The 23,583-nt window shown below is 39.1% G+C and overlaps 3 protein-coding genes across 4 annotated transcripts in view; 1 reads left to right on the top strand and 2 right to left on the bottom strand.

Moving 5' to 3' along the window:
• The window catches only part of LOC117547446 (formin-like protein 13), a 44,366-nt gene extending 36,698 nt beyond the window's left edge, over window positions 1-7,668 (bottom strand). Inside the window, exons 1-6 of the mRNA XM_034218202.1 lie at window positions 7,391-7,668; window positions 6,698-6,826; window positions 5,141-5,215; window positions 4,480-4,653; window positions 4,190-4,347; window positions 236-424 (exon numbers count right to left, since the gene is read on the bottom strand). Of these exons, the coding sequence (XP_034074093.1) occupies window positions 236-424; window positions 4,190-4,347; window positions 4,480-4,653; window positions 5,141-5,215; window positions 6,698-6,826; window positions 7,391-7,483 (818 nt within the window). The 5' untranslated portion in view covers window positions 7,484-7,668. The remainder of the gene's footprint in view (window positions 1-235; window positions 425-4,189; window positions 4,348-4,479; window positions 4,654-5,140; window positions 5,216-6,697; window positions 6,827-7,390) is intronic.
• Window positions 7,669-10,335: 2,667 nt separating this feature from the next.
• Window positions 10,336-18,907, top strand: cd40 (CD40 molecule, TNF receptor superfamily member 5). Of its 2 annotated transcripts, none has more exons than XM_034218210.1 (9): window positions 10,336-11,627; window positions 12,377-12,461; window positions 13,654-13,776; window positions 13,879-14,025; window positions 14,116-14,209; window positions 15,716-15,774; window positions 16,247-16,339; window positions 16,424-16,449; window positions 18,060-18,907. In XM_034218210.1, exons 1-9 carry the CDS (start codon window positions 11,574-11,576, stop codon window positions 18,354-18,356), a joined length of 978 nt encoding a protein of 325 aa, XP_034074101.1. In that variant the 5' UTR covers window positions 10,336-11,573; the 3' UTR covers window positions 18,357-18,907. The 2 variants fall into 2 exon arrangements, with proteins under 2 accessions (XP_034074101.1, XP_034074100.1); XM_034218209.1 differs by having other exon boundaries at window positions 11,332-11,627; window positions 16,424-16,455.
• A 1,706-nt stretch (window positions 18,908-20,613) lies between these two features.
• irx7 (iroquois homeobox 7) lies at window positions 20,614-22,160 on the bottom strand. Its single transcript, XM_034218211.1, has 2 exons — window positions 21,904-22,160; window positions 20,614-21,614 (listed from the first exon to the last, which is right to left on the bottom strand). Exons 1-2 carry the CDS (start codon window positions 22,117-22,119, stop codon window positions 20,868-20,870), a joined length of 963 nt encoding a protein of 320 aa, XP_034074102.1. The 5' UTR covers window positions 22,120-22,160; the 3' UTR covers window positions 20,614-20,867.
• Between the last annotated feature and the right edge of the window lie 1,423 nt (window positions 22,161-23,583).

Genomic DNA, 23,583 nt, shown 5'->3' with positions numbered 1-23,583 from the left:
CGTCCTTATTAGTATTAAGGTAAAGTATTGGTTTGCTCCCTCTGACTGATTTTTTAGTATACAGTATGACATGAGATCAGATTTTTTTCTTTCTCTAATCTTTGATATTTGGTGAAATATATGGTCATTATTGACATGTTATCATGCGAAAACTTTAGAGGGAAAAATCAATCATTAGTGGCGGTCGTAGTAAAAAAGGTTGGAATGTTTCCACATCTCAATAATCCTTACTCACTGGTACTGATTCTTGTGTGTGATCAGGGTGAACGTGTCGGAGCCGTGAGGTTTCGGTACGCTGGTGTCTCCGTCCGACAGGTGAACCACGATGGGGACGGTCGGAGAGGACGACCCCTCACCGTCAGCGGGGCCCCGGCGCTTAATGGGGACCATTGTAAGCTCGCCTGGGCGCAGCTGTACCTTATATCTGGAACAAAAGGGAGAAGGTAAGAAAGAGAGGAACTATACGCATACTATATAACAACTGTATTCAGTATGTATTACAACCCAGTCTCACGGCATTTCGTGTTATAGTCACGACATTTAATCTATTGATTCGTGTTCACCAACACGATTTCCCCCTTTTTTTCGTGTCACACAGAACGATTTTAAAAGTTTCGTGCCTGCAGCACGTCTTTTTGTCCGTTCGGGTCTTGGAAGACCAGAAGCTGTGGGGTTCATAAAAACATGTTCTTACTCAATATCAAGCCACGATTATTGTTTTTATTTTAAATCGTACAATGTCGGACTTTTTTTGTCGTCTGTGAGGAAAAGAAATGGGGCTCAGAGCCTCATAATTGTAATCTTTTGTTCCTTCTAATTTGTTATTCTTTTCTAAATAACACACTGTTATTTACTCACCAATAACACACAATTATCCTTGTTTTTATTTATTTGTTTAATTCCATAATCTCGGGCTTTTTTGGCGTCCGTCAGGAACTGAATTTCAAATAAAAAATAACCGGAAACAGACGTAGCATGCGATACCTGCGATACACAGCCACTGAACTGATTACCCAAGATCCTCAGCTATAGTTTAAGCTCGCTGATTGGATGTTTTAGCCGCAATGCATGTAGGGATATGGTGTTCATGCCATATCAAATCCGAAAAACATTTTTTTTTAAAGAAAATAATACTTTATTCCGAGTGTTTTTGCTTTTCTCTTTGGAAGTCATCACATAACGGCATTGTAATACACGGTTCGGCTGCATTACATATTACAGATCTGCCGTAGTTCTTTATTTATAGAGCCCTGATGAGATGACCTTTGGAGAAACTGGAAGAAATGCCGCCGAAACTGAATACTTGACGTGGATCATAAATATATCAACAATTAAACAACATCTTCAATTTCTCTTCACACAATACGTCTCTTTGCAGTATCAACAGTAATTCGGCTGACTTTTATATTTGATCCAATTCATAGATAGGTTATATTTACACCATAACGGTGCACAGCTGATATAAAAGGACTTGTAGTTTTTAAAGATATTACTGGTTTTCTTTGAATATAAGAATGTAAATACTGAGTCTGAAATAATATAGCAATATGCTGTAAAAGTATGTGAAAACATGAATAAAACTACACCTTCAGATGTTGTACATACATAAGTGTCCTACACTAATAATACAAAGTTATTATGGCTGTGTGTACCTTGTGTGCACCGCCTAGTGGTTAAAGCACGTTATTGAATTATTGTTTTTATGTGTTATATTTGATGAAAAAAGTACATACTTTTATAGGGGGAAAGTAGAAGGTCAATGATAGAAATATAGAATATAAAAAATCAAGAAGATACTATACATGTAAGTGATCTCTACAATAAAACAGTTTAGTGCAGGATGTACAAAGATATAATAGGAGGAGGTGCAAAACAGAAAAACGAATTAACCTTTATTTATTTAAACATTAAATAATACTTTAGATTAAGGTCTTCTTTTAAATAAGAAAAAAACTTTGGGGGTGTCTACAGATCAATATTAAGCCTGACAAAGTACTTAGCGTCTAATATATTGCTTTCCTGCAATGTTAACTATGTTGAAGCACTTATTTTAACTGATATTATACATATGAATTATACTCTTATGTATGTAGATAGTATAAGAAATGTGCAGAATATGACAGTTTAATGATGGAGGTATACACACATATTGATAGATGTCTTGTAATGCACTGTTGAGAAACCTCAGCTGCGACCCAAGTTTTTCATTCATTGCATAACTACACCATAGTTGTGTATATGATATGTCCATAAACCTTAAAAAATCTTGAAATCTTGATAGGGATGTGCAAAATAGTCATTATACAGTCTTTAATTAGCTAGAGAATAACGAGTAATGAATATACTTTATTACTCGTTTCCATTCATGTCAATTGCAGATAAATGTTTAGTCTTCTCAAGCACCAACTATCAAATATCTCTCCTGATTGTTGGCACTTGACAATCACCTTACCTGAATTTTACTCAGGTGTAACTAAAGTCTGATTTAAGGGTTGTTTATATTTCACATCATTAATCAGAATCTGCAAAGTAACTCAAATAAATGTAGTGGAGTAAAAATACCAGGTTAACCTCTGAATTGTAGTGGAGTAGAATTACAAAGTAACAATGAGCTGTCATGTGGGTATTAATGCTGCGCATTATGGACACAAGGGATTTTCACCCATTTATTAATTATATGTTTTACATTTGATAACACCAATGTGTTTAATACTGACAACTTCTAATTGTGGGAAAAACGAAAACGTTCAGTAGAGACGTCCCATAGAACATTTTGCGAAACACAATAGCCAGCATGTGTAGTTCTGGGGGGGCGTTCGATTCCAGTTTTGGATAGTCTGCCGTGGTTTCGTTCCATTTCAAACAGCTGTTTGACGATCGGCGTAACCTTACGGGGGACTGTAGTCCTAAACGATAGCTGGGGATTATGGGTAGTGTCTTAAACTCAGAAATGTTTTTCGGATTTGATATGGCATTAACACCACATCCCTACATGCATTGCGGCTAAAACATCCAATCAGCGAGCTTAGACCATAGCTGAGGATCTTGGGTAATCAGTTCAGTGGCTGTGTATCGCAATGATGCTCGAAATGTCCCTTATAGGCCTACGTCTGTTTCCGGTTATTTTTATTTTGAAATTCAGTTCCTGACGGACGCCAAAAAAGCCAGAGATTATGGAATCAAACCAATAAATAAAAACAAGGATAATTGTGTGTTATTGGTGAGTAAATAACAGTGTGTTATTTTGAAAAGAATAACAAATTAGAAGGAAAAAAAGATTTAAAAATACAGATTTCAGTATTCTGAGGCTCTGAGCCCCATTTCTTGTCCTTACAGACGACAAAAAAAGTCCGACATTATACGATTTTAAATAAAAACAATAATCGTGGCTTGATATTGAGTAAGAACATGTTTTTATGAACCACACAGCTTCCGGTCTTCCAAGACCCAAACGGAGAAAAAGACGTGTTGCAGGCACGAAACATACTACCAATAGAAATACATTGCTTTTAAAATCGTTCTGTGTGACACGAAAAAAAGGGGAGAATCGTGTTGGTGAAAACGAATCAATAGATTAAATGTCGTGACTATAACACAAAATGCCGTGAGACTGGGTTGTGTATTATATACTGAACTTCACAAACTGTTTCGCAGGAAGTATACTTGCTGTCCTCTACTATTGAAGAAATAATGAACCCCCTGAAGGGGAAATTACATTTTTACTCAATAGGTCGATATGTAAACACAGTACATATGCACAGGCCCTATAAACATTAGGTTTGAAACAAACACATGCATAAACCCATTCACCTATACTGGTTTCTGATGTTGATATTTTGGATTAAAAAGATAACTCTTCAAGATTCAGATTCAAATTCAGAAATTCTTGTTTCTAAATCACCAAATACCGTTTTATGGCATTTGTATAGTTTTTAATTAATATATTGGTGCATGAGTTGTGTTATCTTTGGGCAGAGTCAGATTAGCTTCCTGTTTTCTGTATACTAAGCTATGACCACATGTTGGGTCCACACAATGTGTAGGTTTTTTCAGGTGCGGTTTCAACACACGTCCTCCCGGTCTCAACTTGGGTTAGGGTGCTTGCCAACTGACATTTCTCATCACTATCATAAATGGTGTTTATCTGTTTTACTAAAGTAGCGTTACAATAACAAAGACACATCCGTACTTCACCCATCTGAATGAGGCCAAGCCGCCTCTGTGCAGCAACAAGACGCCTTCACGAAGACTCTGTGAGGCTTCAGGCTGCTGAGGGGTTTCTGCATTACACTCTTCAGGGTCACTGTATATGTTCGCATAAATGATCCGATTCACAAGCTGCATTATCTGAGAAGCACCCGCCGGAAAATAGTAGAAAACAGGAAAAGGAATTTAAAAATAACATGTTTCGTTCTCTCTGCATGTACATTTTTCAACACAAATGACAGGTTTTTTAGAGATCCCACAAATATACATTACCTTGTTTTTTTCTTCCACTGAAGTGGCCTCCAATTCATAATCATGATATCCTTTAAAGGAAATGGAGAACCTGGAACCCACTCCTTCATCACAACTTTTGACAATCGAAAAGAGAAGTTGCCGCTTGATGATGCCTTTCTCGATGCTGCACAGCATTTTGGTTTTCAAATCAATCTGGGTTGGTCACAATGAGGGGGTTTGAATTGATATATTATTTTCAGTAACACAGTAAAAATGTTATCTTCTGACAGTGTTTTTAACAATGCTAGCGGGCTGATACGCATGATCTCACAAACTAAGGGATGGATTGCCAAGGAAGCTTTTTAATTAATTCATGTTCCCCTGTGGGTGATTCATACTAACTTTGTTGACTTGCTGTAAATCTTTGGTTTAGGACCAAATACCTGCAAAAGCAATGACTCCCCCGTTAGCATCAGATAGACTTTGTGTCTCTTGCAAATTAGCAAATGCTAGCATGCTAACTTGCTAAACTAAAATGGTAAGCATCGTACACATTATACCCAACCCTGTTATACCAGCTGAACAGCATGTGGGCATTGTTAGCAGCCTGAGTTGCTTTGGCAAAAAGCATCCTGCCTCACAGACTTCCCTGATAGCATACCTTTATAATCTTTGTTTTGTTTTGTTCATTTTAACTCACTTGAAGAACCCGCTTCTGCCACCTGTACCGGTTGTGCTTGTGAACACTGAAGTTGTATTGTGAGGGTTGCTGTTCCTGCAACAAAAGCACACAAACTAAACATTAGAAACACGTAGACCTTAAGGAAATAATAACACATTTTAATGAAAAACAGAAAGTATCAAGATAACTATCTCTATTAAAAAAGGTATGATATCATCGGCTAAACTTTTTCCTGGTAGGTGTAGAACAAACGCTTCCACATTCCTTCACACAATACCTTTGGGCCTATCAAACTGGACATACAATGGTGTGTTTTGAAAAGCTAACCATCAGGCTAAGCAGCTTATTAGCATGACCATATCTAGAGAGTAGATGATGAAATGTGGGGCACCAGTCTTCCATTTTACAAGACAGTTTTAGATGAGAAGATTTAAACACATGTATGTGTTGGGGAGATGGAAAACGTTGTAAGCAAAACCTCCAGGTCTCTCGTTTTTTACAGCCAGCAGCTCACTGGCCTATGTTGTGGAAATAATTATCATAAGACGCCAATTAGTAACATACAGGACAAACCTCGATGTCTGTTTACCTTCTTTAAGGACACAGGCGGCTTAGCCAATAATGTTATTGTTCCCATTCTGTGACCGGTCAATACTGGGATACAGATGGTCTGTGTTGTGGGTACACTGGGACACTTCCTTCTCTGTATTTGTGGACTCCAAGGTGAAATCTTCGAGGTCATAAGTGTCCGAGGCAAGTAGCTCAGTGTTCCCACACTGTTTAGGCTATCTCCTCAAATATGTTGTTTACTCTCTGCAAAACCAGTTAGATGGGCTGGCAAGAGAGAGGCTCTCCAGAATTGACGTGGCAACTCTACCGTGAAGTCAGAACCTCTGACTCTTGGACTTGTGATGTGACTCCTCCGGCCGTTAACTCCAAATAAACCATCATGTGTTTGACATCAAAGCTACTGCTCTTCCCGTGTCTCCTTCCTGAGTCGGTGACTCCCAGTGCATAGCTACACAGAAGTTTCCTCTACAGCCTAGTTCAGTTTCACAGCACTTATAATGTGTTTTTCAGCAGCTCTTTCCATCATTATCTTGTAATGTGTCTGTGTTTATTATATCTTATATATTTTAAACCAACGTTTAGCCTGATGTATTAAAGGTTTTGGGAACATTTAGTAGTTTGGGTAGGATTTTAGGGTATTTGAAAAGGGTTTATTATGTCTTACGATTGTGTTTATAAACTTTTGTGAACTTTAAATCACAGCCAATCGAATGGTAAGGACGCTTGGTTTAAAGGGGCCCTATTATACTAATTGTATAGGTTCATATTTGTATTTAGTGCCTCTAATGTGACATGTTTACAAGGTCTTATGTTCCCCCTCTGTCTGACATTTAGTAGTTCAAGTTAGATTAGTTTAAGGGTATTTGGTTGGTGTCCATTATGTCTAATAATCGTACTTGTATTTTTGAACTTCTCCTGAAAAACTGCTCCATATACTCAACCTCCATGTAAAAACTTCAGAAAGACAACCAATGTAATGTTGAGGAAGGTTAAACATGCTGGTACCTCTTCAGTCTGGCTGTTCTGTTTGCACAGCCGCTTATTTTCCTTCCTGGCTTCCTTCAGAGCATCTTCGATGGACCACTCTCCGTTCCTCACCTTGTTCATGATGCTCAGCTGATCCTCATTACTCAACTGAAAATACAACAAGCCAGTAAAAAGTATTGTGAGGTTAATTACCCTGTGTGTACTTAAGAAGTTATCCCTGTTGTAAACTTGTAATGTTGGTTCACATGTCCCACAATATTCAAGATTGTGATTCTAAATGCATTTGGTAAACTAACACATAAATCATAGTGTAGCAGCCATTTTCTCCCTCCTTTATTACTTTCATGCTCTTCTATTTACCATGCAGTATTTTAATCTGGCAATATTTCACCATAGCAGCTCACTGAAACTGTAAAGAGGAAGCACTGCGTGGCAAGTATCTGCATCTGTTCATCATGAGATTTACAGGAACAGAATTATCTGTCACATTTCTGAGTAACTATGTGTTCTTTTGTCTGAGCAACAGGGAAATCAGATTGAATTGAGGAAGTAAGAAATGCTCCAGGGACTTCAATAAACCAAAAAGGTTTCTCTTACTGCCCTGAAGTGACGTTAATGAAAGCGAGTGGGTGAGCTTCACAAGTATTGACTTTACATGTACATCACAGCACATTTGCAGTTAATAACATAGTATATTAGCTGAAATCGTACCTGTGGCAGATCCTCAGTGTGTCTGTCCATTCTGGATGGGTTGTCTTTCTTCCTTGATCCTAAATTTGGCATAACAACTTTTTTAGATGACATAAAAATCCATGCAAATGCTCAGTCCATTTACTGCCTCTCTCTTATAGCAACGATACGAAAGCTGTTTTGTTTTTTTTGTCACGCAAGTTCCAAATAGTGATCTGCTCCTTTAAACATGGGAAAGGAAAAGGCTGTGATTTGTATGACTATTTTTCTACCACCGCCCTCTTTCAGATCATATTACTGTTCTCTGTAAGGCAGGTACTTGCTGTTTGGCCACACCTACAGCAGCACACATGCTTTCTCTGCAGAACAACAGAAAATTCAAGTCGGTTTACATGTCTCAACTCGCAGCACAATGTGCATTACCTGCTGCTGACCCTGTTTCACCTAGAAAGAGCACTAAGATACCGGCAGCTCTTTTCCCAGACCCATAGAAGTACAATTTAATACAAAAATACATGTATCTCCTATGGATTACTACTGAGGACTTATTCTTCTATACTCATATGAAATATTACTTTTATTATATTGTTTGTTTGAAAACCTGTGAACTGAAACGCAAATGTAAATGTTTCATCATGTTCTTGGTTTTCCCATGATACCTTTGATTTAAAAGGGTAAGAGCATTTTGTTTTCTTGGTGCAACAACACAGTCCTGACCCTACATATGGTTCAGTAATAATATGTATGTTATTAATTCAAGAAAATGTAAAGTGAGTAGTTGAAAGTCATTTCAAAAATCTATATTTTACCCTTTCACCTACCATTTTTTTCAACCCTTCCTCCAGTCAACATTAAACAGTGTGCATAGCTTTTCTGAACATAGGACAAATTAACGAGGGCCTATACAAGAAAAGGCACACAATTGCCAGTACAAAATAAGTAGAATAACACTAAGTTTAGAGGTAAAATGGTGTAAATATTCCCATAAAATGCTTTCATTTTCATGAAAAGGATTATAATTCTATATCCATTGGAATTTCCAGCCAGGGAAAGTTTGAGAAAATTCATTGTCCAAGTTTTTCCGGTGCTCCCGGTCAAAGTGCAGTAATTACACAAATACACAGGCAACGACATTTGAACACAGCCGGTTTACTGGCTGTTGCCTAGCAACATATGCATGAGGTGAGGGCCATAGACTGATATGGGCAGAGATAACGTGGTGGTGTTAGACACTGTTACACCCAGGTCTAGGGGAACCTAGGCGCAGCACAAAATTGCACTCTCCCCACTCTTCCCATTCCCACGAAATGGACAATGAGACAGAAAAATGCCTTTGGTAATTTTAATTACCTTTTTGTTTTTAAAGGAGTCGAGACAACCCTCATAAACAAATAACCCTGGGCGTACATAAATCTTGCCTAACAAAAATAAGTAAAATAAAATACAGGCTTCTTACCTAACCTAAGGAAAAAACAGGAGAAAACGTGATTTGAACAAAAGAAAAGGGACATATTTCAAGACATATTTTGCACTAGGTCAGAAACCAGAGGAGACTGTGAAGTCCACCGCAGACAGACCACTTTTGGACACAATGTCCTCCATTAAATTGTGGAACAGCCTCCCAACTGAGACACAGGATTGTCCCACTCTCAATAGCTTCAAAGGTCAACTCAAAGAATGGTTGAGAAACAAACAGATGTGCAATCACCGCTAAATGCACTTTAACACAGGGGCATCTCCTCTCGCACTTTAGGTAGTTCTTTTATCTTCTCGTATATGTCGTAGCTGCTACATTGTACTGCCATGTGGTAAATACTCGTGTATGCTGCTCTTGCTCTTTTGCACTTTTTGCATATTATGTATTTAGTTTTTACTATGTTTGTAAAATGTAATTTTCTTAAATGTTTTATGTGAGGGACTGTGGATGTTACACTTGATACATTTGAATGTTTTAAGTGTTCTTTACTGTGCATTGTCCCTGCCAAATAAACGATTAAATAAATAAAAAAATAAGACAGATTAAATTAGTTTATCTTTACAAAGATACCAAAAAGTACAAAAGGACCGGTAATCGTTAGATTTACACAGAACAATAGATCAGGTTTTCTACAACAGTCACGGAGTAGGAGAGGTCGATGAGAGAGAGGGCAGAGGAACTGCGTGGCTGCAGCTTAAATGCTCCAGTCTCTTCAGGTGGACCAATCAGCCTGTCAAAGGCAGCCAATCAGCTAACGGGCACCACCTGCTCACTCACTCACACACACACACGGGCCGTTTCTCAATCTCGAGGATACTGGCTTCCAAGCCAATATTTCAAGGATGCTACGTCATCGAGTGCCGCCGAAGTACTGTTCCAATCTCCAGCATACTTGGAATTCCACCGAGGCCGCGTCCTTGGTTTGGGGAAAATTTCGAGGCTGCCCATGGGTAGACTTCGCATCCTTAAAATCCCCACAATGCTTTGCGCACGGACCAATTTCAAAAACCCTTGCGGAGAATGGCTGAACCGACGCAGCACACATTTAAATGTAAGTATGTAGTGGAGTAGAACATGTGTTGGTAAATATGTTACTTTGTTACATTTGTTATCACCATCCGTGAAAGTAAAGCAAGTTCATAATTAGATAGACATCGTGAGGTATTTTCGATACAGTTTATGTTGAAACCGTTAGAGAGAGTGGCACACTTGTTAGCCTGTTCCATTCTTCTTCGTTTTCCGAAGCCGTGGCTTGGAAGTATACTTGATTCGTTTCTGAAGGAAGTGACTTGGAAGTACGCAACTACCAAGCCAGCATCCTCGAGATTGAGAAACGGCCGGTGGGTGTTTTTCAATGTCGAGGACGCTTCCTTGATAGGACATGTCTTCCGAGTCACTTCCTTCAGAAGCGAGGCAAGAATCCTTCTTAGCCTCGGAAAATGAAGAATTGTGGAACAGGCTAACAGGTGTGCGTCATATGCGAGGCCCCGCCTTAAATGGAGCGCGATTTCCGCCAAAGATTTGGAAATTGGTCCGTGCGCAAAGCATTGTGGGGATTTTAAGACCGCGGAGGATACACATGTGCAGCCTCAAAATTTCTCGCAACGAAGGACGCCAGCCTCAGCAGAATTCCAAGCATCCTGGACATTGGAACCGTCCTTCGGCGGGACTCGATGACGTAGCATCCTTGAAATAGTGGCTCTGGAGCAGCCTTCCTTGACATTGAGAAACACCCAGGAGGAGGGAAAAATATCCGCACACAAATGACATAATGACCCAGGGTCATAACAACACACTGAGTATTCAGTCAGTGTGCATATCTGAAAAGGAGAGAAGAGCATTGTTCACTCGCAGTCAACCAGTTGTGGGAATCCCCCCTTCGAGAGGGGAGTCTGGGGAATCCCTGTGTGTGCAGTGTTCAGGCTACTGAGGAGCAGGTGTTGCCGAGAACTGTGAAAACAACACAACCCTTTCTCTGTCATACAATTCTTAAGAGGCAATGTAAATTGGGTTGTTTAATTCAAATAGAAACTTGTGTTGCTGTGATAGAGGTCCAGAACAAGCATATTATCCTTTTCAAGACGTCATGGTTACAGCTGCTATAATGTGATTTAGTAAACTGACCTCAGGACTGTTCATTTATTGTACTTTACTTTAGTATACCCATGTTTTCGGATTTCTCTAATTACTTGTTTCTGCATTACACTTATTTGCAGCTATACAGTTACTGATTTATTTGTATTTGAATATTATTTTACTAACAAAACATACACTTAGTTTTTAAGCAACATGTTGCTTTAGATTAAATTGAGTCAAATAATCCAATAATATAATAGTATATTTTACTTCTTCTCATAAGTAGCCGTTACTTTAACTTATAACAACTTCAAATACAGTTTGCTTATATTTCACCTATTCTAAAATACACAAATATAATTTAAGTTGACTATTTGTCCACTCCGGTGTTTTACTTGTATGGTATTTTTTCCAACACTGATATTTTGTTCTTAAAGTTTAAAATACTTCTCTGGAAAATCACCACTCTGGATTCGCTGTGGATGCCTTTGCATTTACAGGAAATGGTCATCCCTGACCTAAAATAAAATTCACGGAGGAAATCCCCTCTCTCAGCTCCACCTATGCTCCACCCTCACAAACAGTCTAACCGTTTATAGTTAGGAGGGGAGGACAGAGCAGACACACTGTGACCGTGGAGAGAGAGACAACATGCTGGGAACTAAGATGCATCTACTGCTGCCGATACTGCTTCTGGGTTTCATGGTGAGTAAGATACATGATATATTTTATTATAAATATGAAAGATGTTGACTAGAGATAGCTGAATGTAGCTGCGGTTACACTGTATCGCCCAGTCATGTGATTGAAAGCTGTAGGCGAAATGTAGTTAGTCGTAAGACTCGTCATAACCATCGTTTACTCAGAAGCGCACTATAATATGATATTATGCCCTAATTGTTCATATTATTTCAATGTTTCACCATTTAGATACTGTTTAGACAGAATGGTGCACATCTTATAAAATGTACTTTCACTTTCGTTTTCGTCGCTGCATTGGGCAGACGAGGTTTTGTTTGAGAAACACGTATTTTTCTGAATCTTAATATGCAATTTTCTTTAATATTGATAGCGAAAACATGTTAATAAATGAACAAAAGGGCATGTGGCTGTCAGTATCGGGGATACCAGCTTCTTGAATGCTTGGGACTTCCCACCATTAACAGAATGGACTAAGAGGAAGTTAACATACAGCCAATGAAACCACACACTACTGAGGATACAAAGCATTAATAAACCTCTGAGTTATTGTATTTTACTTAATTCTATTTGTATTTGAGATTCACATTACCATAATTCCTATGGATTATTTATTATGTTTTTACCCTGTCATTCATGTTTGTTGATCTGTACAAACTCTGTAAAGCCCCCTGAGAAACATGTGTTTTGTAATATTGGGCTTTATAAATAAATGTGATTTTATTTGTATAAATGACACCCATTTTGTTTCGCAGGTTATGAACTCTGCTCAGCTACAATGTGACCCACTGACCCAGTATGCGAATGTGAATGGCGATTGCTGCAAAATGTGTGGTCCAGGTATTGAAATCTTTATTATTATTATACTGTATTCATCCTCCACAGGGCAGTTAAAGCAAAGCAGGCGTACACAAACACGACATTTAAACAATAAATGTCTACAAAATAAAATACGATAAAGTGTTGAAACAACAGACAAACACGTTTCCGCTGCTGACTTCCTCACGTGTTAATAAATAATCTAGGACATGTTATTTCTATGTTTGCAGTCACGTAGACACTCACTCACGCAAAATTAACAATTGTGAGTCACTTGTGTCTCAGTGTAAATGTTAAAAAACGTCCTCCAATTACTAAATGGGTTAAATGGACATTACATGTAACTAAGCTAGAAAAAAAGAAGTGAAAAAGTAGCACATGGTACGATAAAGGAGGCTGAGGTTATTTCTGCCATAAATTTCACTGAAGCTTTTTAGATTCACTTCTCTGCCCCAGAGATAGCAGCTTGTTCAAAACTGATAAAAAACAACATTTATGTTTGCTTTCACTTAGCTTCCTTCTTATCCTTGGGTTCTTTTTCTTTCACTCCCCTCAGAAATGTTAAAGGAAAAGTTAAACTCTCTTCTTCAGTCTTCTCTACCTCTTTCTTTTTCTCTCTCATCTCAACCATTGTTCCCAAGTGGTTGTTGGGTTGGCTCAAGAGATCATTTCTGTATTTATTCAGTGCTATATAAATAACATTTTATGTCATTGCAAAGACTTGAGGAGAAGGTCGATGCAATACTCATATCAGTAAAACTTCCATGTAGAGCTGAGACAATAAGTTGACTATTTTATTTTATTTTTTAAATGCAGGAATGGTAAAAACAAAAAAAATACATTATCTGGCTCCAGCTTCTCAAATTAGATGATGTGCTTATTTTCACGTGTTTAAATCATTGGGGAAATTGTGAATATATCTGGGTTTTAAACTTTTGATAAAACAATAACTAAGATTGGTCTTTAGGAAGTTGTAAAGGGGATTTTGTCATTAGGTTTTATCAGTTCCTTGACAAAATTGTCATGGGTTGCATTTAATAGACAGTAATAGGGGTGGATTCACACTTTCATCTTATTCAACTAGAGCTTATTTCCTCCCACATAACCTTTCCTTTGAGCCACAGTTCCACATTAACCACATGCACCTGAGACACGTACTATAATACTGCACAGTTCTGCATGTTTCACTAAGAAGCGCCACTCTGTGTTTCAGGGACCAGAATGTCTTCCTCCAGCCTTTGTCAAGATCCTGGATGTAAAGAATGTCGGGACAATGAATATCAGGATAAATACACAAATAATACCAAGTGTGACCGTCAGCGCTATTGTGACCCAAGTAAGACCCTGTCCGAAATATTCAAAAAACAGTGACTATACATACTGATATACTTTAGTTTGATGCAGCACAATTTATAACGTGTCTTCATTTCTCTTTCAGATATAAACTTCCAGGTTATTGTCCATAAGAGCAAGAAGGAGCGCAGCACCTGCCTGTGTCAGGAGGGGTTTCACTGCTCCAGTGCTCAGTGCATCACCTGTGTGCCACACACCACCTGTACACCTGGAGATGGGGCTCTATTCAGAGGTATGATGCACCATATTCATTTGTACTGGATATATAGAAAGATCAGCACTGTTTTTGTTATGTACTAAATGTATCACTTTCTGCTTTCAGGCAACCATACGCAGGACACAGTTTGTCAGAAATGCCCAGAAAGCACATTCTCCAATGACAGCTCTTGGGATGGTCCCTGTAAGCAATGGACAGAGTAAGTAAATTAACTCCAATTCCACAAAGAAATCTCCCAGCTTAAACCTCATATTTGGCTTTGTGTGGTTAGACCAGGGGTCGGCAACCCCTGGCACGCGTACCACCATTGGCACGCGGCACCGTAACCAGTGGCACACTAGGAATAAGTGGACAAAATATTTACATGTTATTTTCGGATCCTGAACGAGACCGCCGCCAGAGCGCATCTCCCCGTTACCTGCAGAAGGAAGCCCCGCTCTCTTTATCTCCAGGTGACTTTCTGCCGCTTTCCTCCGTGGTGCTGATCGTTTCACCACGGAGGAAAGCACTTCACAAATTGCAGTACCCATAAGGAGCTGTACAAATGCCGCAGTTTTTGCGTGGTTGTTTCGTTAGTTGAAAGAACAGTGGCGGTCTGCTCATGTCTCATCGAAATAATATGCTACAAAGGGGCGGACTGGCCACCTGTGTGTTCTGGAGAATCACAGAACGGACGATCGTCCTTATTATTATGCCGTTTAAACCAATTATTTAAATTTGTTTGTTAAATTCGGCATCATGTTAGTTGCGCTGGCAGGTCCACACACTGTTCCCCCGCAGCGAGGCTCCCCCCGCCCTCCTGTTGACAGTTCACAAGCGTCGAACTCCTCCCCCCGATCGTCGGCACGCTGATAAAAAAATGGCACTTCATATCAAAAAGGTTGCCGACCCCTGGGTTAGACAAACAAGCCTTTGTTAGAGCACATTTTCTTACAGGCTGATTCAGAGATAAACATTAACAAGGAAGTTATTTTTTTATTGGCTTCTTCAAATTAATATTTAATCTGAATATAGTATATAGTAGTATATATATATTGGAAAGTACACTTGTTAATTAAAGAAGTTATATCTCTCTAAATATGTCTGTTAAATGTGAATCTACAGAAAGTAGCAGGCCATAAAATAGACCAGGATGTAAATCTGTGTCATTATTGTTTCAACAAATCACATATAATAATATAGTAAGTAATTTGTTTAAAAATGGGGATAAGTGGACTTTGTTACTTTCAGAGAGAAACAAGATAGCTGTTTCCCCATATTTCCATCAGTTTTAATGCTAAGCTAAGCTAACCTGCAGCTAGCCATACATTTACAGGCCATAATGTGAGAGTGGCTTTTCTCTCTGTAACTCTTTGTAAGAACACACATTTCTCAAAATATCCTGCAAGTAGACACTCAATGTTGTTTACATACTACATTTGAACACTTCTGAGAAGATATCGTGGTTTTGTGGGGGATTTCCGTGATGAAGAATATTAAACACATTTGTAAACTGGGGTCATTATGTATTGAAATGTGCTGAAGATGCTGCTAGCACCTGTTATAAGTTGCTCTCACGATAGGAGTTCCCAATTCACTGAAGCTTTCAGTATGCTTGTGAAATATAGAAGTGAAAAAGGGTACATTTGGGCAAATAATCACCTGAATCTTTCAGTCACAATGAGAAGCCAGGAATGATCCTTTAACATTGTGACCTTCTTTACAGATGTGAGAGTGGAGACCATATTCAACAAAGTGGAACAGACGTATCTGACAATATCTGTGGTGAGTTTTTGAGTAGGCTGGTGAATTGTAATGTTTCTCACCTTCAGCTCTCTTACCATCTGCAGCTGTGTGGTTAGCGGTGACTCGCTCAAAACGACACCGTGTAGGCGACGAGATGTTAGCTCTCATAAACCTGTGTTCGTCTGTGGTTTTAAGTGTGAGATTAACACACTTCACCTACACCATGGTTACACTACTTTGGTGTAAAGACGCCACTGTAATTTCATTGTTATAGAATTTAAAAAGTATGTATTGACTTCCTGAACATGCATGTGGGCTTCCTCTGATGAAATGCAAATATGTGATATACATGAAGGTAACCCATTTCCTGTTGTGGAGGAGATTTATTTACTGTATAAAAGACTATTTGTCTTCATAAACGAATTATCCAGTATTATATGCAATGATAAATTGTGAATTGTGTGTGAAAGGCCTGATATCTGGTTAATGGTTCTCTTGTTTTGTATTGCAGGGGCAAATCGGAATCATCACATTTTGATCGGTGTTATTGTTCTTTTAGTGCTTCTTGCTGCACTTGGAGTTGTGCTTTGTATAGCTTATAAAGGTACGTAAGGCACTTCTGTTGTTTAAGGAGTTCTCTGTAAGGCACTGAAGGTGCTCACCTCTCGTTTTGTCTCCCTTCTGTTAGGTCAACGAGATGATGCAAGAGGAAAGGTAAAGGTAAATGTGAATTCTATCTTACTTGTTACCGAAGAAACCAGAAATATTCTTATCGCTCTCTCAAAAAGACAATTGACCGTTCAGTGTTGTCATTGTTCCCCAAAATGTGTCTTTTTTTTTTTTGTATATCATGTCACTTCCGCACTTTATTGTCTTTTGATTAGCTCCATTTGAGAAAGTCTCTCTTCCAGTATGCCAGTGTGCCTTCTTGAAGATGATTGAATTGGAAGCTTAATACCACTTTAATATCTGTATGCTAAATATGAAGCTCCTCACATAGTTTAGCTTAACAATAGTTTAGTTTAGCTTTGTTATGGTTATTATAACATCTTGGACAACAGTTGAAAATTAGCCTGCTGGCTAACACTGGCACGTTTACAGCAATGTGCACTGTCCTTTAAACAAACAAACTAACATAAAGACATAAAACACGGTGAACATGAACCTCACTCATTAACATGCGATGGTAACTTTGTTTAATCTGAAAAAAGGAAATGCAAGTTGGGCTCTTTTTAACTTTTGACAGAGCCAGGCTATCTGTTTTACATCTACAGGGGGTCCGCGGGGTCTTAAAAAGTATTACAAGTTGATAAATCAATTTAGCGAAAATGAAGGCTATTAAAAGTATTAAACGGCATTTTCCAAGGTATTACATTTTGTTTTCAATAAGTATATGAATGGTCCAAAGAGGTTGTGTTCTACAGTCTGCCTGAATGTAATCATTGCGTAGGTGTGTAGTGTGATTCTGTGTAGTTTATTTATGGCATCCCGTTGGGTTTGACGTCATCTGAACAGGACATCGCACGCTCACTGCTTGATAGCGAGCGAAGGTCCGTTTACGCCGGTTGCTAAACAACATCGTTATGGGGAAATGCAAGTCTGCGTCCAAATGGTTGGAAGATAAGGAGGAAGGACAATCAATACTGTATATAGTTAATGTGAGGTAAAGTGTGTCGCCAAGGTAACCGGTTAAAACTCCAAGTGGCGATGAGGTCTTAAAATGTATGGGAAGGGTCTTAAAAAAGGTCTTATCTGACTTCAGGATCTCTTTCATTTAATTTCAAACCTTGATTTATACAGATAAATCCCATTGAGATCATTGATCTCTTTTTCAAGGGAGACCTGCTCAAATAGTTCCACATGAAACATAAAAACATAAATAGAACAACAAAAGGACATCATACAGCATCATTTACATAATTATCCACATAAACAGGTACCAATAGCTTCCGATTGAGTAGCATCCAACCGAGCTTTAAAAACATTTAAAAACATCTCTGCATATATATACCCTGTACTAGCTTCATATTTTGCATACAGACATGAGAGTGGTATTATTCCTCTAATACAGCTCTCAAAAGGAAAGCTAATCAGTCCAAAGTAGTCAAACTATTATTTTAATTTAGGGTACACAGGGTACTGCAGAACAGATCTAGCTGGAAATGTACAGCTACTTTCTAATCAATTAACCTGCACAAGTAAAACAGGTTTTCTATTCTTTTGAAATTGGAGTAATCTGATTATTAGGGAGGATTTATACACACTGAGATATACAAACTGTTGATGTGTAATATCCTTTATTAAACAACATTTTACTCTTGTAGGGCTGTTTTCAATCGTGTTGGGGAGAAAATAGGGAGCTGCTGAGAGAGACCACAGTTGACATGACACAGCCGACTGCAGAAGAAGAGCTGCTGTCCCACCCGCAGGAGGAGGGCGCCGGAGTACCCGAGGAAAACGAGGATCATCCGAGCTACGAGAATGCATCAGATGGCCTTTTCTCTGATAATGGAAACGTTGTGACTCAAGACATTGGGATCTCGTCAAAACTCTCCCGACAGGAATCTCAACCACACACACTGACAGGCGATCCACCGCTGCTGAACTCAGATAGTAGTTGATTATTTGAAGTTAGGATTGTTGAGCATTGTTTCCCCATTTGTACATAATTCACTCCTCTTCTTAATATGTATATAGTTGCCTTTAGTGTTAGAAATAACTTGTAATGATTACATTTTAGTGTCAAAATACTAAAAGTGTGGCACACTACAGTATTTTAATTAACAAAGTAGCCATTTTTAGCCAAGTGTTTTGTGGTCATTTCTCTGTCTTTATATTGTGATGTCATCCGCTTATTTGCAAATTCACATCTTTTTTTTGCACAACTCATTATGATAATAATTGTGCATTGAATCGGCATGTTCTTTTAAGCGTTTTACTTGCATTAAAAATGTTTGACACAATCAGAGTTTCACGTTTTGTACAGTTAAGTGTGTCTGGTCTGTCTTATGAATGGGGTCTTAAAAGAAATCCCATAATGCCTTGTGGTGATATAGCCTGTAGCCTATGCTAATGCTATGTGCGACACCTTGAGCCCAATCCTTTTTGCCTAAATGTGTGTGAAGTTCAAAATAATGCTACATTAAAAGTATGCCGAGTCATCTGCAAGCTGTTGCTGTAAGCACCGAATTCATTTATTTACGGTCAACTATTACCGGATTCCTTTGATACAGTATTCAACTTTCAAATGTACCGATTTTTGAGTTTATTCAGCGTCCATGATTTCTAACCGGATTTTGTGATGGACTTGGGAAAAATGACATCCTCGGAAACTGTAAGTCACGCTGAAACTTAACATGTGTTTACTTTATATGTGTGTCCTCGTTTGACTTAATTATAACACTTTGGAAATATAGTTTACAAAGGCCTAGTGCGGTTGAATAAATGCTGCTGTAGTTACATCTGATGTCCTCAGGGTGGTGCTACAGCTTCACTTTATTAAAGTTGATCTCAAAGTGTGTTACTACTTACTCCACTGCTCAACAGAGGTGGGAGAAGTACTCAGATCTGGTACTTAAGTAAAAGTAGAAATACCAGAGTGTAGGAATACTAAAAGTATGCAATAAAAATGTTACTCAAGTAAAGTAGGAACTTATTGGCATCAAAATAAACCTAAAGTACTCAAAGTTAAAGTACTGGTTATGCAAAGTGGCCCATTTCCCCAATAATATATGATATGTTTTGATAATGATTGATCATTAAAGTGTTCTCAAAGCTGGTAAAGGTGCAGCTAGTTTGAATGACTTTGTGTACTGCAGGGTAGCTTGTGGATTTAGGTGGAACTAAAGTCTGATTTAAGTGCTGATTTTGTGCTATTTCACATCATTAATCAAAATCTGCAAAGTGATTTAAGGTATTAAATAAATGTAGTGGAGTAAAAGTACACGATGTTACCTCTGAATTTCAGTGGAGTAAAAGTACATAGCATAACATGGAAATACTCAAGTGCTGTACAATTACCTCAAAATGGTACAGTATGTAAATGCACTTAGTTACTTTAAACCACTGCTCCTCAATGATATTTTAACTGAAGATGTAAATATAACGAGTAGAAAAGGGGTCATTAATCAGGCTAAAACTGTTAATATCAAATGTAAAGGGAAACGTTTCATCATTAGGCCTAACTCTTAACATGTTGAGCTTTCATTACATGATATTCTATTATTCATCTGTTTCCTGGGAGAGAAGAGGCTCAAATGAGAGCTAATCTGTCCTCTGTGTGTTCCTGTTTGTAGGGATTTGCATGGAGAGGTGCAGCAGCGCTCCCAGGGGCTTTCTCATTATCCCCGGATTATTGGAGGTACAGCCCTTTGAATTTACATGAAACCCACATGTGCGATTGATAGTGAAGAAGAATGCCTCTGCCAAAACTTTACAAAGACTTTAAAAGACCTGTGAACCTGCGGCTGCCTAATCTAAAATCAATTGTAGAATAACTGAATAAAATGGCTGAAATAAATACATCAGGGTAACACGATCATTTAAATAAAATGTGAGGTCTGAAAATGTGAGGTTCAAAGTGTAATGGCTGGGACTCAAACCTATTCGAGAAGATTAAAATGCTTTGGTTTGATGTGCATATTAAGGAAACAACTCTTTCCGATTTACATAAATAATCCCAATCATTGTTATTTAAATTTTATATGCGAATTTAAATGGATCTTAAAGAAAAGTCTACCTTCTGTGCGAAACCATTAACACAAATTACATGTAAAAAAATGTAGTTTCATATTTGATCATCACTGTTTATGTAAAAGAAGGAATGAAAGCTGCAAGTGAGTTTTTCAATCATTGCAAAATCACCAGAAACACACGTCAGAATTTCACTAGAAGCTGAATTTTATTTAAGCAAAAATATTTCTTCATGAATAGACAAAGGACATTTAATTTACATGTTTGTTGTGGAAAAATACATCTACATTTATTTACAATGACATGTGTAATCTTTGGTCTCAGAGCAGATTTATTTCACTGCAAACTTCAGGAATAAGCGACCAAATCCCTGAGGTTTGAAAGTTTAAAGTGCAATAGGAGGTGGAAAAAAGTCTCTTAATGTGTGTCTAAATACTTTCTTAGACAACTTCATGAGTGTTGTAGCATGACGGAACAAACAGCCCGTTTCTTGAAGCCCACTCTGCCCACAGTTTTCCTGCCGGGTTGTAAAAACTGTCCAGGGGTTTCTTCACAGTCTCCGAGGTGGCGGTCTCAGCTAAAGACCAGATTTTGGGTTTCTGGCTGATTTCTTTACTCTCCAAAGCGGATATCGTGTGATCAGAGTCGCTTTTCTCAACTTTCTTGACAAGTGCAAGTTCTCTCCTGTCTTCCTGCTCGCTGCTTGGCTCCAGACGCGCGTCCACAGAGGCCGGGCTCTCCAACTGCTTCTCCTCGGTGTCTGCAGGGTCGATCTGAGCCTCTTCCTCCTCCAGGTTCTGCATTGAACTATCCGCATCGTCGCTCTCTCCCTCCAGCTCATCATCCTCCTCCTCCTCCTCGTCTGATTTCCCCTTATTACACGCCCAGCTCACCCGGTTCTCCTTCTTCAGGCGTCGCCGTGCGTTCGCGAACCAGGTGGAGACCTGCGTGAGGCTCATCTTGGTGATGATGGCTAGCATGATCTTCTCGCCTTTAGTGGGGTACGGGTTTTTCAAGTGCTCGTTCAGCCAGGCCTTCAGCGCCCCGGTGCTCTCTCTTGTGGCCACTTTGGCGACTCTACCGGGATCATCGGCTGCTCCGGGGCGGTACGGAGTGTAGAAAGCCCCCCCACGAGCCAGGAGAGCGGGGTGGTATGGAGAAGCGGCCTTCAAGTCGAACCCGTTGTTCTGGAAAACAGAGAGAAGGAACGTAAGGACGAGGAAAGGAGTCTTGATGCGTAATTACGCACGGATGTGGCGTCTATTGACTTTAATGAGTGACGTTTGAAACCATAATATAGGGAATGCATGATCATGCGGAGAAAAAAAAAAGTGTTTAAATTCTAATATTTCACAACAATAGAATCTTGAAGAAGCTTTTTCGGAAAAATGCTGGTTCAGCTTCTCCAAATCAGATTGTTAAAACTAAGTTGTTATGACTCTACTTTATATATTTTTGAATGCTTTCTCAACTCACCATGTGTGTGATGTGCCTGTGGTGCGCGTAGGGGATGAAGTTGTATCCCTGTAGTCCTGAGTAAGTTAGAGGAATCCCAGCTGCCATGGCGGCCAGGTGCTGAGCCTGCTGCTGCTGCTGCTGCTGCTGCTGCAGACCCAGGATCTGATATCCAGTCGGCATGCTGATGTTCCTCTCCAAGAAAAAGCTGCCAATTCCACTTTGCGATGCGGGCATCTTTCCTGCGTCCCTGCTATTTGAGTTTGAGTGGCAACTAGCCTCCTGGATCTATTTATATCAAGCCAGCTGCCAGCGTGTGTTTGCAGGGGGGAGGAGGGGGGAGGAAGGGGGGAGGTCCCACTGGTAGTGACTGACAGCTCCGTTCAAAAGACCCACAGCTTTCACTGGCAACAAATCCCATCAAAGAAGCCCTCCGCTGTTCCTTTTAGCGTTTTCGCGGAGAGGCTAAACATGTGCTACTTATCGCGCCACAGAGACTTTTTTAGAAGAAGTTTCAATTCAAATGCTTTACTAAGGAATAAAGAAGGAAAACTAACAACTAACTTCACGTAAAAACATATTAAACATCTTATATATTTTGTTATAGAAAAGGTCTTTAGGTTTTCCTCGTTATTTTCAAACAGCACAAAATAAAAATAAAATGTCATTTCCCAGCCCACCGATAACTAAAAGTTTAAACACTAAGCCAATCTTATGGGGACATGATGTTTTCATATATTAGCATCCTTTGTATTCTGTTGATTACATTTTGATTTAGTTGTCGCAACACACCACTCACACCATGTTTGATGTCGTTTAAATGACGAATTTAACACTTTGGCATGTCTAGCACCAATTTACAGAGCTAAGAAAATCACCTGAACTCAGTTAACAACATCCCGCCAGTCTGCTGCCTCTCACACTTCATCACCTACAGATCTGTAGTTATTGTGAATCAAATGAACCATCTCAATAACTATGAAGTATACGCGAATAAACGCCAGAAAAATACCTTTTACGCACATTTGCGTAAAAGTGTCGCCAAGCAAGTTTGTGGCAGTCTCCGAAACTTCTCAAAGTTATTCCACTGAATAGTTAACACGATTAATGCAACCATAACATCTACCATCACGCTTGCAGCCATACCTTTTTATTTGTAAATGTCATTGAGTGAACCATAACAAGCTTCCCTTTACATGTCGGATGGTTTTGTTTTGAGTGCAGCGCATCGTTTCAATGGCCCTAATTAAAGCAGGTTAAGTGAAACAGGTGTTGACTAATGTATATGATAATTGTGAGATAACTGTGTGTGTGTGTGTGTGTGTGCGTGTGTGTGTGTGGTGTGTGTGTGTGTGTGTGTGTGTGTGTGTGTGTGTGTGTGTGTGTGTGTGTGTGTGTGTGTGTGTGTGTGTGTGTGTGTGTGTGTGTGTGTGTGTGTGTGTGGTGTGTGTGTGTGTGTGTGTGTGTGTGTGTGTGTGTTGTGTGTGTGTGTGTGTGTGTGTGTGTGTGTGTGTGTGTGTGTGTGAGAGAGAGAGATAAGAGGAGAAGATTACACTTCTTATTCCCCCCCCCCCCCTCCCCCTTCAACGAGCCTCTCAGCTCAGTGTTTGGGTTCAAGGGACTCACCTCTCTTATCTTGCATAATTGTGATTATTATATTAACAGTTTCAGGAGGTGTAGAGCTGGGGGGGGGGGCTTTTA

This window comes from Gymnodraco acuticeps, unplaced genomic scaffold, assembly GCF_902827175.1.
Source record: "Gymnodraco acuticeps unplaced genomic scaffold, fGymAcu1.1, whole genome shotgun sequence".
Taxonomy (NCBI): Eukaryota; Metazoa; Chordata; class Actinopteri; order Perciformes; family Bathydraconidae; genus Gymnodraco; species Gymnodraco acuticeps.
This window is presented reverse-complemented; position numbering and strand designations above follow the sequence as displayed.